Below are 15,337 nucleotides of genomic sequence, written 5' to 3'. Positions count from 1 at the left end.
TCTCCCGAAGAAGTGAAAGTGGGGAGGGGGAGTCGGGGGGGGGCGTCTGGGTAGCTCAGTTAAGCGTCTGACTCTTAATTTCAGCTCAGGTCATGATGTCACAGCTTGTGAGACTGAGCCCCTCTTTGGGCTCTGCGCTGACAGCGTGGAGCCTGCTTGGGATTCTCTCTCTCTCCCTCCTCTGCCCCTCCCCTGCTCGTGCTCTCTCTCTCTCTCTCTCTCTCAAAATAAATAAATAACCTTTAAAAACAAAAAAGTGAAAACAGGGACTCACAGCAATACGGGCACACCCATATTCACATTCACGGCAGCGTTATTCGCGATGGCCAAAAGGTGGAAACGACCCAAATGTCAATTGACGCATGAATGGATAAACAAAATGTGGTATCTCCATACAATAGAATTTATTTGGTCTTAAAAAGGAAGGAAATTCTAACCCACATAACACGGAAAAACCTTGAAGACGGTATGCTTAGTGAAATAAGCCGGGAGCAAAAGAGCAAACGTTGGATGATGCTGCTTGTATGAGATATCTAGATTCATAGAGACGGAAAATAGAATGGTGACTGCCAAGGGGAAAGGGGAAAGTAAGTTACTGTTTAATGGGTATGGAGTTTCAGTCTGAAAAGACGAAAACGTGCTAGAGATGGACGGTGGGGACAGTTGCACAGTGGGAATGTACTGAACGCCACTGAACCGAACACTTACGATGGTAAATTTTACAGTATGTGTCTTTTACTACAATAATAAAAAAAAAAATGACCAAGTCACATTCAAATTCAAATTTTAAAGCACGCTCTTGAAAGAATATGGAACAAATGAACCGGTCTCCCAGGGCGGGCAGAGGAGCAGGTCCTGCCCACAGAGGTTGCCCAGAAAAGCTGGGCACCTCCTGTCCGGAGGGCTTTACCCACCCACCACCCCCCCTCCATTATGCCTTTTCAGAGACCCTATTGTCATCTTTGGGGCCCTAGTAGTCCCCGAATAGGAGGAGCTCTCAGGCTGCCAGGGGGGTCTGAACCTTGCACGCAGTGAGTCTTTGGCATTGATGAGACCTACCATCTGGACCAAAGGATGAACAAACTCTTGGGATGTCACCTCCCAGGGCACCAGAACCTTGGAAGAGCTTCCCTAGCAAAAGCTGGGCTAACCGTGGGGTTCCTGCGGCCTCACCTCCCTTACCACACACGTCTGTTCCAAGACTACACATGCTTCCACACCACCTGTAACACATACACACACAAGGGTGTGCACGCAGAGGCAAGTCCCTGTTCTCAAATGCTTTCTCAGGCACACACTCCAAGAAAAACATGCCTACACCTTGGAGGGCGCACATTCTGGTGAGCGATGCTGGCAGGTCCCCTGTGCAGCAGAGCCCCCTGCTGGCCCACGTCTGGCACACTTCTCTTCCTCACAGCCCAGAGTGGGCAGGGTGCCCTTATTTCCTCCAGCCCTCTTCTCCCCACTGCATTCTCCAGGCCCCTCAGCCCCCAACCCTGCCCCATCTCCTACAGACAGCAGGGTTCCCTGCAGAAGGACAGAGCGACAGTGAGACTTAGGAAGGGTCTCCCTTCGTCAAGGAGTACCGGAAAGAAGCCAGGACCCCTTTTCAGACTAGATCATATTCAGGGCAGTCATTCCTGGAGGCAGGAGAATACTTTCAATGATTCTGCTCCAAAATTATATTCATTCTCCTACTCCATCCACACTGGACAGCTCATTTCAGGGGAGACTGGAGGAGAACTCTGGGAGCAGCTCGCCCTACGGCCCCACACATCCCTCTCGGGAAATTCTTCCTGCTGTCCGACCACCTGGGCAGAAGCAACAGGTGCACCCACTGGTTTCTTTCAAGGGAGCGCTCAGTTCTACTCAAGCTGAGACCACATCCCCTCCCAGAACAGGTCTCAGCAGATTCCGAAAGTCTCCCCCAGGGTACATGGGGCTCCCTGCAGGGAGAGGCTCTCAGCCCCACCCCTGAAACCACCCACCCCCTCATCCCAGGCCCTGCCCAACCCGCCTGGGTCATCCCTTCACCCAGCCTGTGAGCTGAACCTCTCCCTAATCCAGCCCATGATGCCCCAGAGGCAGCTGGAAGGGTGGAGGGGGACGGTGGCTCTGCAAGGACAAACAACCTCCCTTGCTTCCTGCCCACGAGAGCCGGGATGGTTTCTGGGCTGGGCCCTGCGGTCAGAAGACAGATGGCATCGCTTTTGGCCTCAGATCCTACCCCTCACCAATTGCCTGGCCCTGAATTTGGGACATAGTGACTGTCACAGCAGTAATTAAGATTGAACCCTTACTATATGCTGGGCATGCTGCACACGCATTACCTCATTGAACAGCAGAACAGCCTCTTGGGACAAGTGTCACACACACACATACACACACACACACACACACACACACACACACACACTCATCACCTTGGCCCCTTGGGTCCCCCACCCTGACTGGTCCTAGGTAGGGAATGCTTGGTGCAGGGCACTGAGGAGTGGAAGACAGGAGGCTAGTGAGAGAGAGAGAGAGAGAGAGATCACTGTCGTAGCAGGAAGGCTGATGTGGAGAAAGGATCCCACTCGCCCCTGCTCTTTTCTCGCTGTGTGACCTCAAGCGTACTCGGTTTTCTTATTTCCTCAGCTACAAAATGAAGGTAAGGATCACAGCCCGACAAAGTTGCTGGGAAAGCATTCTGGGAACCAACAAATGGGAGGCTTGATGGCCTATGGCCCTATATCCCACCCATCAGAGAGGACCCTGCTTCCGAAATGTCTCCCGAGTCTACACCCCCTTCACCATTTCACCATGTTCTTCACTCTGTTCCAAGCTGCTATCACTCCTCTGATCCCTGAGAGTCCAGACTAACTGTTTTCATATTATGACCACCAGGCCCTGTGGGACGTGCCTCCAGGTTCCACACCCACTACCCCCCTTTCCTCTGTGTTCTGCTACCTTGGTCTACTTCCAGTTCCTTTAGGGACTAGGCACCCTTCCAGCCTGAGGTCCTTTGCACACGCTGTTTCTGGAATGCTGTTCTCTTTTCCCCAGCTCCCTCTGCGCCTCACCAACCCACACCCTACTTAATTCCTACCTATCCAGTAGTTCTCAGCAAAAAGTCACTTCCCCAGGGATTCCTCCTCTGGGCGCCAGACTGGGTCAGCTCCCTGTGCACCGTCTTGACTCACATCACTCTTGAGTTAGTGTCTACATATTTATGAGTGTGCTCGGCACACTGTTTCTGAATGCGAAGGAATCAAAGAGCCTCTCTTCAGGGACAGCCCACGGTGGCCAGAACCCTGTCTCCGGGAGGAGTCTGTCTGCGGCAGGGGCTGCTTCAGATGTTGGCCATGTTTTTGTACCCCTGCCCCTTTATCAGTGGAAACTGGATCCAGAAAGTGGGGGTGGTGGAAGAAGGGAGTAAGGGATGGGGAACAAAAGGGAAGCTGCTCCAATGCCCTTTTCAGTGTCCTCTGTCCCCCCCACCCCAGCTGGCCAGGCCTTTGTCCACCCAGGCAGGGCTGGCCCACCTCATTCCCAGATCTCTCTTCCCCCTCCCCCACATTCTCTTAACTGATGAACCCTCAGCCTCCAGGTCTCTTCCAAAAAACCTCCCGATTGCAAGCTAAAGAACTTGCCAGGGTCCCGCAGCTAGTGGCTGCTCTGACTCAAGCCCAGGTCTGTCTGCGGGCAGAGCCCAGGCTCTTAGCCACCTCATTACACGCCTCATTTCTACCAGTTTCTCCCCGGAGGCCAGGGCGAAAGACACGCCCCCTCTCCAGGCCTCAGTTTCTTCCTGTGGGCTGGGCCACCTCTAGATTTCTGGAAGACTGGCAGAGAGGTAGGAGGTCGCGGAGGAGGCAGGGCGAGGAAAGGGTAAGGGGAGAGGCGAGCAGGGTGGGAGGAGCGCGGAGGGGCGGCAGCCTCAGACCAGCCAGACGTGAGAAACGCCAAGTATGCGAACTACGCCAGCCCGAGCTATGAATAGTGCGGCCAGGCTGGCAGCCCAGGTCGGCCCTTCCAGCCCTGCAGCCCCCAGCCCCGGCCCGCCCACGCCAGCCCTGTGCTGGGGGTCAGAAACGCTGCGGCGGGGTCCTGCCAGGAGCACAGGGGAGCGGAGGCTGAGTGGCAGGAGCGGAGGGGTGTGGCCATGCAAATGAAATGCGAATGGGGAGCAGCGCGCGTGTCTGATTGGCGGGTGGGGGCCGGCCTGGGAACGAGCGGGGAAGGGGCGCTCCACCAGAGGCGGTGCCCACAGCCAGCACCACCCCGGGCCCCAGCTCACCCCTGCGTCCTTCCCGGCGGCTGGAGGTCCTTCAGGTCACCCCGTGGCTGATACCCCCACTGATGCTGTGCAGCCGATGGAATCCTCTCACCCTCTTCCATCAAGGCCCTGTAAGGCTCTGCCGCCTTTGAGACACCGTCCCTGGGGGGCGCCTGGGGGGCTCAGTCCGCTGAGGGTCAGACTTTTGATTTCCATTCAGGTCAGGATCCCAGGATCATGGCATGGAGCCCATCTGGGGCTCCGCCCTGAGCATGGAGCCTGATTAAGATTCACTTTCTTCCTCTGCCCCTCTCCCTAGATAGCCCGCCTGCTCTCTCGCTTTCACGCGCTCTCTCTCAAAAAAATAAAAATAAAGAAAAGACACCGCCCCTGCCCACCCCAGCACCACGTCACCCCCTCCCCCACCTTGGAACTCACCTGTCTGACAGAGGGCTGGCACTTGGGAAATTACAACAGCCCCCAGGCCTGCCTTTGGATTACCCCCCCCCCCCTCCTTTCTTCATCGGTGAAGGAGCACACTGAGCTAGGGGCTGGGGACTCAGTCCCTGGCCTAGTGCTGCCCCTTGTGTGTCCCCAAACAAGTCAGTCAACCTCAGAGCCCAGCCCCTAGTCCCATCCTAGGACTACTGACTATGTGTCACTGAGAGTGAGGAGGCAAAGAGACCTAGGATCAAGTCCCAGCTGTGTGTCCCCAGTCAAGTCTCTTCCCTCCCCCAAGCCTGTCTTGGAGACTTGTAAATGGGGTCCTTGAGAGGGTTCAGTGTTAAGCGTTTGATACATACCAGTTGCTGAACAAATCTGAGCTCAGTAGTCCACAAAGGATTTTTTTTTTCAATTAATGAAACAGCCCCTGATTTTATGAAGAGACAGGCATGCAACAGATAAAGAGGCCATAGAGCTTAGTGTTTAAACATTCCTAAACAGGATTCAAAGGGATCTGGGTTTGAATCCCAAACTGGCCACTTCCTAGCTGTGTGTCCTTGGACTAGTTACTAACCTCTCTGAGGTTTCTACAATCATAAAGCAGAAATAATCTTGTGCACAGTAGTATTTCCTGGCATGGAAATAATAAATGCTAGTTGCCACAAATATGTGGTTCCCACAATGCGTGCCAGGTGCTTCGGGACTGTTCCTTCATCGGTCAACAGGTCCTGGTCTAGAAGTTGGAGATAAAGCAACGAACAGGACTAAGTCCCTACCCTCATGGGGTTTAAGGTCTCTACTACCCAGAGGAGGAAATTTCCATATATTTGAGGAAACGGGGGGTGGGGGGTGGCACTTACAGAGAAGAATATTTGAACTGGACATTGAAGGATGAATAGGAGTTTAAAAAACAGAGGAGGCAAGGAAGGGGAAGACATGGTATGGGAAATTTCTGGTAAGGGAGAAAGGGTGATACATCCCATTCCTGCCTTGTCCTCTCCACCTCCACCTCCCATTTCAGCCCTCATCTCTCGCTTGGTCTGCAGCATCCCATCGCCTAACACCCTCCATGGTTCCAAAGTATCTACGGAAGCAAGTAAGCTCCTTAGTGTGGCATGAGGGGTCTGCCATGATGGTGGAGGAGAGGGGTAGGATCTGGCTTTCATTGGCCTTGACAGTCTCATCTCTACTCTCGGTCTTGCACTCACTGATGCCATAAGAAGCCAGGCTATTTCACACCTTTGCTCATGCCAAACCCCTATCTGGAATGGCACTCTCTCCCCACTCCATGAGTCCCTCTTGTTTCTTGCAGACATCTTTCAAGCCCTGGCAAGCTTCCTCAGTGAAGCCTTTTCCCCCTCAGAGCTGGAGCCTTTTTTGAGGAGGCAGGGGCTTTGCCCATATCTATTGATGGAGCCCTGGGCACCCCTACACCGCTCAAGAGCAAACGCTGATTCCAAGCAGGCACAGGGAGAACCCTGGTACACAGCAGAGTCATGGAGAAGCAGAACACAATTGTCCTGTCTGCATCCACCGCCAGGTGATGTCTGCCCTCCCCTCTCCTTCACTATATCAACCCCTACTTGGATTTCAAGGCTTAGCTGGGGACAGGGGGAAGGGTCCACCTTCCCAGAGTGCGGTGGCTGTCCTCCAGGCTTTTTTCTTGTTGAGGAGGGTAGCAGTGACCACAGGACAGGCTTAGGATTCAGAAAGACCCAGATTTAAATTCAGATGCTAGCTGACCTTTGACGAAGTTGTCTGCCCTCTTAGGGTCTCAATTCTTGTATCAGTAAATATACAACCACTGCATGATGGCCGTTTCATAAAAGAACTTGGGGCATCCTCAACTTGGGGTGCCTGGGTGGCTCAGTTGGTTAAGCATCCAGCTCTTGATTTTGGTCATGATCTCGTGGTTCATGAGCTTGAGCCCCATATCCAGCTCCACACTGACAGTGCAGAGCCTGCGTGGGATTCTCTCTCTACCTCCCTCTCTGCCTCTCTCTCTCTCTCAAAGTAAAAAAAAGAAAAAAAAATCCTCAACGATAGGTTTGGTAACAGGACATGAGAGAAAGGAGATTAATCTTATCACCAACTGGTTTTTTACTAACCTCGTATGGCAATTCTACCCACCGACAGTCTTTCCACCTTTGTGACCCCATTCACACTCTGATGATGTCCCCTTGTGTCTGCTTCTGTCTGTCTGACTCCCCAGTTAGGCCAGGCCATTTTTATGTTAATATTTTTGGCAGGGGGCAGCAAAGAATGTTCTAGACTGGCAGACAGTATAGAGATAAATCTCAGAACCCATGGTTAAGGAAATTGTACTGGAGCTTTAGGGTGGTAGGAAAGGCAGACAGTGAACCCCTTGAGGGCAGGGCTGTGTCTTACTCATCCAGATCCCAAGACCCACAGAGAGAGCTGAGAGCACAGACAGTGCGTAGGAAATGGTCACCAAATGAACAAAGGTCGGTTTGCATTGAGATCTGGCCACTGCCTGATTTTCCAGTTCCTGGAGTCTGCTCCTTCTAACCCCCACGAAGTTAGGGACACTCTATGTATATGCCAGGCCTGGGAATGTCCTCAGCGCCCCAGGCTGCACCCAGTCTCTCAGATAACACTTTAGCCAGCACAGTGGGGACCTAAGCGCGTGGGAGCCACCAGAGGAGGAAAAGCTCCCAGGAAGGAAGGAAAGAGGGCTGTTTTTCTGTCCCAGCAGCAGTCTCAGTCTGGTTGCTGCCTCCTACTCCCCTCTAGCAGACATCTCACCACCTCCTGGGCTCTGGGTTCAATCTCAGCTGCCCCCTCACCCCCACCAGGAGCTGCAGGGCAGTGGAAGGGCCCAGTGCCAAGGATTCATTAGAGTTAATGAAGGCTCAGCTCTGCAGATGCCAGTGTGAGATACAGGAGAGTACCAGAACCACCCACAGCCCCCCATCAGGGCCCGGGGGTGCTCAGTTCCCTCCTCCCCCTCTCTTGGGGAGGAACCAGGGGCCACACCCTCAGAAGAAGAAAGGAAGATTTAGAAGAATCATTAAGTATAGAGAGTGCCAGGATGCCAAGGACAGATCGGGGTGTGGGGACATGAACTAGAAAACAGCCTCAGGGTGGGGTACAGGTCTCACCCGAGCTCACCTGGGCTCACCAAGGTGCCACTGTCCACTGCTCAGTCCAAAAAAAACCCACCAACGGCCAGCCGCTCCTTCCTCTCCCTCCTTTCATAGAATCACGGCAGGTCAGAGCTGAAGAGACTCTGGAAACTTCTCCACTGCCCGGGGATTACGTATAACTATGCAGCCACCTGCACCATCTCCCCACCTGGCTTCTGTCCTTCATCTTCCTCCCATTTCTGCCTGTCCCTTCCCTCTGCCTTTATCCCTTTGACCTTGGCCTTTCTCTAGGCCTTGGCTCCCCCATGAGTCAAGCAGGGAGTTGGGAGGTGGTGGGGGAGGGGGAGGTGCTGCCTATAAAAACCTTCCAGTTGAAATTTTCAAAGATGTCTCCCCTTCATTTGGCCTCTCTCTCCCTCCTTCCCTTTCTCTTGGAGAACAATCCAGAGTTTCCTTCACATCCAGAATGAAGGAGAGTGTGATGGGGGGTGGGAGTCTCCAGCCTTTTGGGGGGTTCTCAAGAGCAGGAAAAGCTCCAATAGGCCAGACTGCCACCGTCCCTCCTACTGGGGGCTCTAAGTCCTGTGTTGGCACCAGATTCCCTCCAAGGAGTGTTCTCGTGCTCTTTGAGGAAATTAAAAAGGAAGATGCAGCTGTGGATTTAGGAGCCCAGAATCAGACAGAAATCAATGCGGGGACTGATAGAAACCGGGCACAGGGCCAAAGTGAACTCTACCCTTCTCTATATTGACCCACACTTGGGGCCAAGCCTCTTGGAGTGGTTGTCCTCCTAAATGGCTTCCACATGTCCCCCTAGCTTGGCCAAATTCCTCCAGCCCACGCCCCTCCTGCCAGCCTGCCCTCGCAAAGAGGCTGGCACTGGGTCTGTTTCCATCCTTGGCTTGCGGGTCCCAGTCATTCCTAAGCCCCGCCCTGAGCTGTCTCTCCTCCCAGGGATTCAGGCTGAGCTTTGAAAGGGTCACTTCAAAGAGGACCTGCCTGCTGAGGGCCCAGCCAGACCCAGGGACGGCTCCTCCTCGGCCAGATTCCCGGAGGCTGGGGACAAAGGCCCCACTGTTCCCCCGACCCCCAGACGCCCCCAAATGCACTGGGCATAAGAAGTCTTTCTTTCCCCCAGTTCCGCTCTTTACAGGCCCCAGCTCTTTGCCACTGGGAGTAACCCTGGCCCCTCCTTCAGGAGAGGGCTGGGGCATGGGGGGACGGGGAGCTGGCAGATCCCCCTCCTCTGCCACCATACCCCCTCGGGCTGCCAGGATGTGAAGGCAGCCTTGGAGCCGACTTCAGGACTGGTGGCCCATGTGCCTCACTGCCCCTCAACCAGCAAGCCCTGCCCAGGCCTGCAGTGGCCCCCTCCTTCTCCCATCCTTCAGAACCACAGCCGTCCTTCCAGGCCTCCTCCAGGCAGCCTCCCAGGACTCCCTCTCCTAGAGGAGCCTCACAGCCCCAAACCACAGCAGCCATCTCAGGTTCCCAGGATGCTGGGGTTCTGCCCCTTCTCCCCAGTACCCCACAGCAGAAACTGGGTCTCACCCGCTCCTCTAACTTCCTACCACACGGTGCTGCTCCCAAAGCAGGGCCCTTAAAGTTTCTGTCTCAGCTCCTCACCCCATGCCTGAATTCCTTCTAGACCAGCTTGTGCTTGTTCACCTCCACTGACAGGAGCCTCATTACCTCCAGGGGCAGCTCATTTGCTCGGACCAGACGGGGGGTTCTCTTTATTGCACCAAAAGCATGTTGTTCTCATTTCCATCCATTGATGATTATCTGTTTCATAATAGCTGCTCCTAGTAGGTGAAATTATCTCATGTCAGCCACTCTACCTGTATCACCCCCTTGAATCCTGTCAATGACTTTGAGGGGTGATTTCAGCGATATGAAAATTGAGGCTAAAAACAACTAAATAACTCGGTCACAAGGTCCCAGTCACACAGTGAGTAAAGGGTAAGAGCTGCAAGTTGAACCTTAGCAGGCGGAAGGCAGGGCCCGAACAACCAACCTGCCTCCCAACGTGCCGAGGGGCCCAGGCCTCTTGTCTCCCACGGTTGCCTGTCTGTATTAAAAGGACATCCCCAGGCTGGGGTCTTCGTTTTTCTTAGAGACCTTCCCAGCAGCCTTTGCCAGCAGATGAAGTGTGGCCTGGGCATGGCGGATGACTGATGTTATTGCAGACCAGCAAATGGGGAGCAGAGGGATAGTCAGAGGGAAAGAAGCCACCTGCCCAGGGGCACGTGGGTTTGAGGCGGGTGGAGGAGACGACCCTGGGGCTAAGGTTTAGGACTGGAGGTGGCTGGAAATTCAACCTCTTCCCACGGAGGAGAGGTAGAGAGGCAGCTATGATGAGCCACGCCTTAAACCAGACACTCTGTCCACCCTCCAACTTGAAAAGGGCAGAATTTTCCACCAAGGTGATGCCTTGGGCTGAAGATCTCAGGGCCAGAGAGATGAAAAAGGAATGGGACTCAGTAATCCTACCTGTAGTCTTTACCCATGTGCCCGCTGCTCAGCACCATCCCCTTAGAATTCGGGGGGGGGGGGGGGAGAAGGAGGGAGTGAGAGCAAGACAGAAGCCAGAAGACTGAGGCCCCCCAGTGGCCCCTGTTAAGCCTTAGAAGGCAGTCGTGACCGGGTGTGAGTAGCTTTCCTTTCCTCTCTAGGTTTAGATCAGGCACTCCCAGCACAGATAACACAGTGATGCACCTCTAGGCTGCCTTCCCAAGACTCCAACTCCAGCTACTTCCAAAGGGTGAGATTACAGGGTTCTGTGGTTTTTCCATATTCTGTCAATCAGTCAGTCAACAAACATTCTCTGAGCACCGGCTGTGTGCCTGGCCCTGTGGACAACAAGACAAACACCGCACCTTTGGGGCTGCTTGGAATGAGGTTGAGAGCACAGTCAATTCCTCAGCCCTGCCACTTAGTACTAGCCGCGTGACCTTAGGGAGACACAATTTATTTGTGCCAGTTTCTTCACCTGTTAAGTGGGATAGTGAGAATGCATTTACCTAGTGGTAAACACTATGGAAGTGGTTCTTATTATTATTTTCTTGTCCTCAAATAACTCCAGGATAATGGGGGAGACTGATGTGTAGACCAACTGTCACAATGCCAGGGGTAGAGCTGGGCACGGGGCACCCTGGGAGGCCAGGAGAAGGGCTGCTCCCTGGCCTGCACTTCATAAACATTTATAGAGAGCCGCTCTGTGCCAGGCGCTGTGCTGGCCACTGGGGACACAGAGATGAACGGGACACATTGTCCACTCATCCGTGCTCCTCCCCTCTCTCCCAAGGCCCAATCCCAGAACCCTGCACTGAGGCGGGGGGGGGGGGGGGGGCATCATGAACAGAACAAAGTGGAGAGAATCAAGGCCTGGAAATCAGGACACCTGGGTTCATGTCCACCACGCACGGGGTACCTGACCTTGGGCACTCTCTGGCCTCAGTTTCCCCACTGTGGCATGAAGGAGTTGGACAAGATGACCCCTCTGGTCCCGCCCCACTTCTGACAGGTGATGAATAACTCCACTCCCACAGAGCTTGAAACTCACCCCAAGTGCAGTCCCTAGGCCATCCCAGCCTGCTGGCTGGCCCACTGAGGCAGTGGGGAAGAGATGTCTGCCTGGCACTGACTGGCACTGCCTTGCTGAAGAGCTGGCACAATTTCACATGAAATAGGGGGGCCTGGATCTAAAGGCGGGTTGTTTGAAGGGGGTGGGGGGTGCTGGGGAAAGGCAGAGCCAGCTCCCACAGGCCCTATTCATAGCTCTCCCTGGGGAGGGAGACACAGCAGGATAATTAAAACCGGGCTTTGTCCAAATCCCTGACCAAGCCAATATCTCACCTTTGAACCCCTGCAGCCAACAGAGCAGGGCTGATGTCCCTTTGGAAGGAAAACACCAATGAACTGAGCCACAGTCCAAGTGCTATGGGCCAACATGGGGTGGGGGTGGGGGTGTTGGAGGAGTAAATGAGCGGATTCCAGACCCACCAACATGGATGGGCGCCTGGGGCTTCGCCACCCTGAGGCCTCCGGTGGCCTTCCCGGTACCAGCCTGACAACAAGCATCCAAGCTCCAGTCCAGCGAGAGGCTAACCTTGTTCTTGGGCTGTGTCCATGATGGACCCAGATTCAGGGTGGGAGTGACAGCAGGGCAAGGGAGGTCCCGAGAAGCAGGATGGCAGGGTGAGAGTGTGGTCTCTGCAGCCAGATTGCCTGGCTCTACCACTTGTTTACGATGTGATCTTGGCCAAGCAATTAGCTGTCTATGCTTCCGTGTCCTCAACTGTAAAATGCCGATAATAACGGGACCCACATCACAGTGGTGTTGTGAGGATAAAATGAGGTAATTTATAAAAAATCCTGACCTTGCTACCTATCTCTTAACTCTCAGCTGTATTAATAAAGCAACTCCCTCCCTTAAAAACACCCCCCTCCAAAGAACATATACTCATTTGAATATATTTGCATCCCCTATGAATCTCTCCAGAATCCCACACTGGAAGCCAACATCACAGGAAGCTACGTAACCCACTATGTAACCCACTATACCGGAGGAAACTTCCTAGAGTGACATCCAAGCCAGACTGGCTCACAAGCCTCTCCCTACAAGTTCCCCTGGATAGCTAACTCCCCTTCGGCAGGGGCTCAGGAGCAACCTGATGAGGGGTCAGAGAAGTCCCCATCCAGGCAGCCCTGCACAAGGCCTACGCAAGAGGGACTGGGTTCAGTCCCTCTCTGCTCGGGCTGTGATCCTTGAAAGCCTGCCCCATTCCCCACGGTGTCCTAAAGCCACTTTCCTAACAGCACTCCCCTCTCCAAAGCTTCACCTAATGCCAGGATTCTCATCAGGGTACCCAGGTTCTAGCCCGGGCACGATCGCTGTGTAGTCTCAGACCCTGATACCCACCCTGCCCGCTCCCGGAGCTTCTGGGGGTCCTGGAAACCAGCATTGGAGGTAAGGGATTTACTGCTCTCATCATTCCCAAGGGGAGGGCAAGGCCTCAGATGCCAGAACTGGAGTTTCCAGGCACCTAGGGGTCGACCCAATCACCTTGTGAGCAAGTGGAAGAGGCTGGGACTGGGGGACCTTTGGGTTGTGTTTGGAGGCGAAATGACTGGTTATGTAATGGAGATTCAAATCGCATGCCAATGAGCACATCTCAGGGAGAGCAGCCACTTTGGGGAATAAGGCTGTTGCCCTGGCAGAGGGGGAGAACCACAGGGAATCAAACTCCATCCACCCCCAGCTGGGCCTGAGGTAGGGGTGGGGGGTGGGGGTGGACATGGCAGGGGGGGTGGAGATGAAGTATGTGTTAGTGAGGGGGAGACTCCAAGGGACTCAGGCTTAATGACCTCCACCCCCACCCCCTGTCCATCCTGAAATTCAAGTTTGTAATTAGGAAACACTTTGGCTGAAAGGCGCAGGGAGAGTCCAGGAAGAGAGATGCAGACCGAGGGAGAACTGAGCATACATCCAGCTCCTGAGAAACACACCAGTCTCGGAAAGAGTTTGCAAAGCACCAGACCCCAGTTCCAACGTGGGATGGTGGGAAGGGGAGGCAGCTAGGGAAGAACATCCATCAGTAAGCCTTGTCAGAAGAGGAAGAGGCCTCAGCCCAGACCTTGACCACAACCTGGACCCCTAGGAAACTCTTCCAAACTGGGAAAGAGCTGGCCTGACAGTGCCCAGCCCTTCAACTTGGGAAGGAGGGTGGTGTGTGTTGGGGTACTCCAGTAGCCCCAGGGCAGCCAGGCTCGGAGGTAGGGGGCTGGCTCCAAAGGGGCCCGGAGGCCCTTGCTGGCCCATCCCCAGCTTCAGCAGCTGGTAGATGAAAGAATCCAAGCAAAGCAGCCCAGCGCTGAGTAATGGCCCTGGCACCCCGCGCCCAGACCCACCCACAGCCAGCCCGAGGGGGCAGAGGGAGGGCAGCGGGATCCCGGTCCCAGGAGCCAGTGGGGCGGCAGACCCAGCTCCCCGAAGCTCGGCGTGCGGCCCAGCCCGGTAGGGGGCGAGTGTGGCGCGGGGAGGGGGGTGTCCGGCCCCAGTGGCCAAGGACATCCCGCTCCGGGAACCCCCTCCCCCACTCCCTCTCGCTCCAGCTGTGCCGGGGCCTCGCCAACGGAAAACGAAAACTCGGGCAGAGGAAACAGCGGCAGGCGCCCCGCCTGAAAAACCCGGACAAAAGGCGCGGGCCTCCCGCCCCCGCTGCCCGGCCACTGGGGGCCTGGCACGGCTGCCCAGGTCGGTGCCCTCTGCCCTGGCAGCCCCGTGCGCGTCCCGGCCCCCGGCCTGCCTTCCTCCTTCCCGCCCCCTGCCCAGGGCAGCTCTCGCTCCGGCTCCCTCCCCGGCCCACCACCAGCCGAAGTTCCCAGCAGCCGTGCCCGCGGTGGCCGCACCGTGCGCCCCCGGCTGTGCCCGCCGAGCGGGGGCGCCGCGACCCCGACCCCCCGCGGCCAGCTCCCCCGCAGCGCCTGGATCCGCCCCCTCCCCTGGCCCAGCGCCCTCACCTGAGGGGGCCGGGGCTCCGGGCGGGGCGGGATCCCGACCAGGCAGAAGGCGACTCCATTCATCGGGCGGCAGCGGCGGCTCTGCGGCCAGGGCACTGCCGGGGGTGCGGGCAGGGACCCGGGAGGGGCGGGGCCGGAGGGGGCGGGGCCGAGCGCGGAGCGCCCCCACCCCCGGGGGCCAGCCCCTTCGCTCCGCCCCCTGCGCTCGACGGGGCTCACCCACCGCCTCTCCCCAGGGCAGCTGACTGGTAAAGGGGGCTCACGCAGGGGTTTGCGCCGGCAGCGGAGCTAGAGGGCAGTATAGCCCGGAGAAGGGAGGTGGTCTCAGGGAGACAATTTGGACTAGCCTCCCGGGAACCGGCCCAGATAGATGGTGATCCTGGCCGGCCCAGGAAAGAGGCCAAGGGCACCGAACCCAGAACTAGCACAGGGAGAGGGAGGCAAGGAGGAAGGAAGGCAGAGAGAAGCAGAGAGAAACACAACCAGACAGAGGTGCTCAGAAACAAAGCCTGAGAGACACAGAAAGCATGAAAGAGGCAGAGACAAGATAGAGACAGAGTAGAGAGTGGCAGAGAAAGAGACAAAGATGAAGAGAAACGCGGGTTGAAGAGACGGAAAGACGGAAGAAGGCTTACAGAGCTTTCCCATCCTCATGGAGACAGGGCAGAGATGGTGATGCCCATGCGGGTGGGGGCGGAAGGGACTAGATAGGGCCCCTCTATCTAGGGCCCCTGTCCCAGGGAGAGTCTCGGCCCAGGACCCCAGGGAGACAGAGGAATGGAGGCTGGAAGAAAGAGGTGGGCAGGTGCCCCAGCCCTTCAGACCCCCAGCCAGCCAGCCTGGGGCTCAGGCCTCTGGACCAGCCCATAGATCTGCTCTGCAGTAGACAACAGTGAGAGCCCAGATACCCCCAGGCCTCCCAGTTACATGCTTTCCACAGCCTCCCTTTGGGGCTTCATTCCAAGATGGGTCCAAAGAGCCACTGGGGTCTTGAGCCAGTTCA

General features: G+C 55.8%; 1 protein-coding gene across 1 annotated transcript in view; it reads right to left on the bottom strand.

The window, feature by feature from the left end:
- The window catches only part of ARHGAP23 (Rho GTPase activating protein 23), a 71,913-nt gene extending 57,514 nt beyond the window's left edge, over positions 1-14,399 (bottom strand). Inside the window, exon 1 of the mRNA XM_042915242.1 lies at positions 14,335-14,399. Coding sequence (XP_042771176.1) covers positions 14,335-14,397 — 63 coding nt within the window. The 5' untranslated portion in view covers positions 14,398-14,399. The remainder of the gene's footprint in view (positions 1-14,334) is intronic.
- Positions 14,400-15,337: the final 938 nt, after the last annotated feature.

This window comes from Panthera leo, chromosome E1 (assembly GCF_018350215.1).
Source record: "Panthera leo isolate Ple1 chromosome E1, P.leo_Ple1_pat1.1, whole genome shotgun sequence".
NCBI classification, from domain to species: Eukaryota; Metazoa; Chordata; class Mammalia; order Carnivora; family Felidae; genus Panthera; species Panthera leo.
This window is presented reverse-complemented; position numbering and strand designations above follow the sequence as displayed.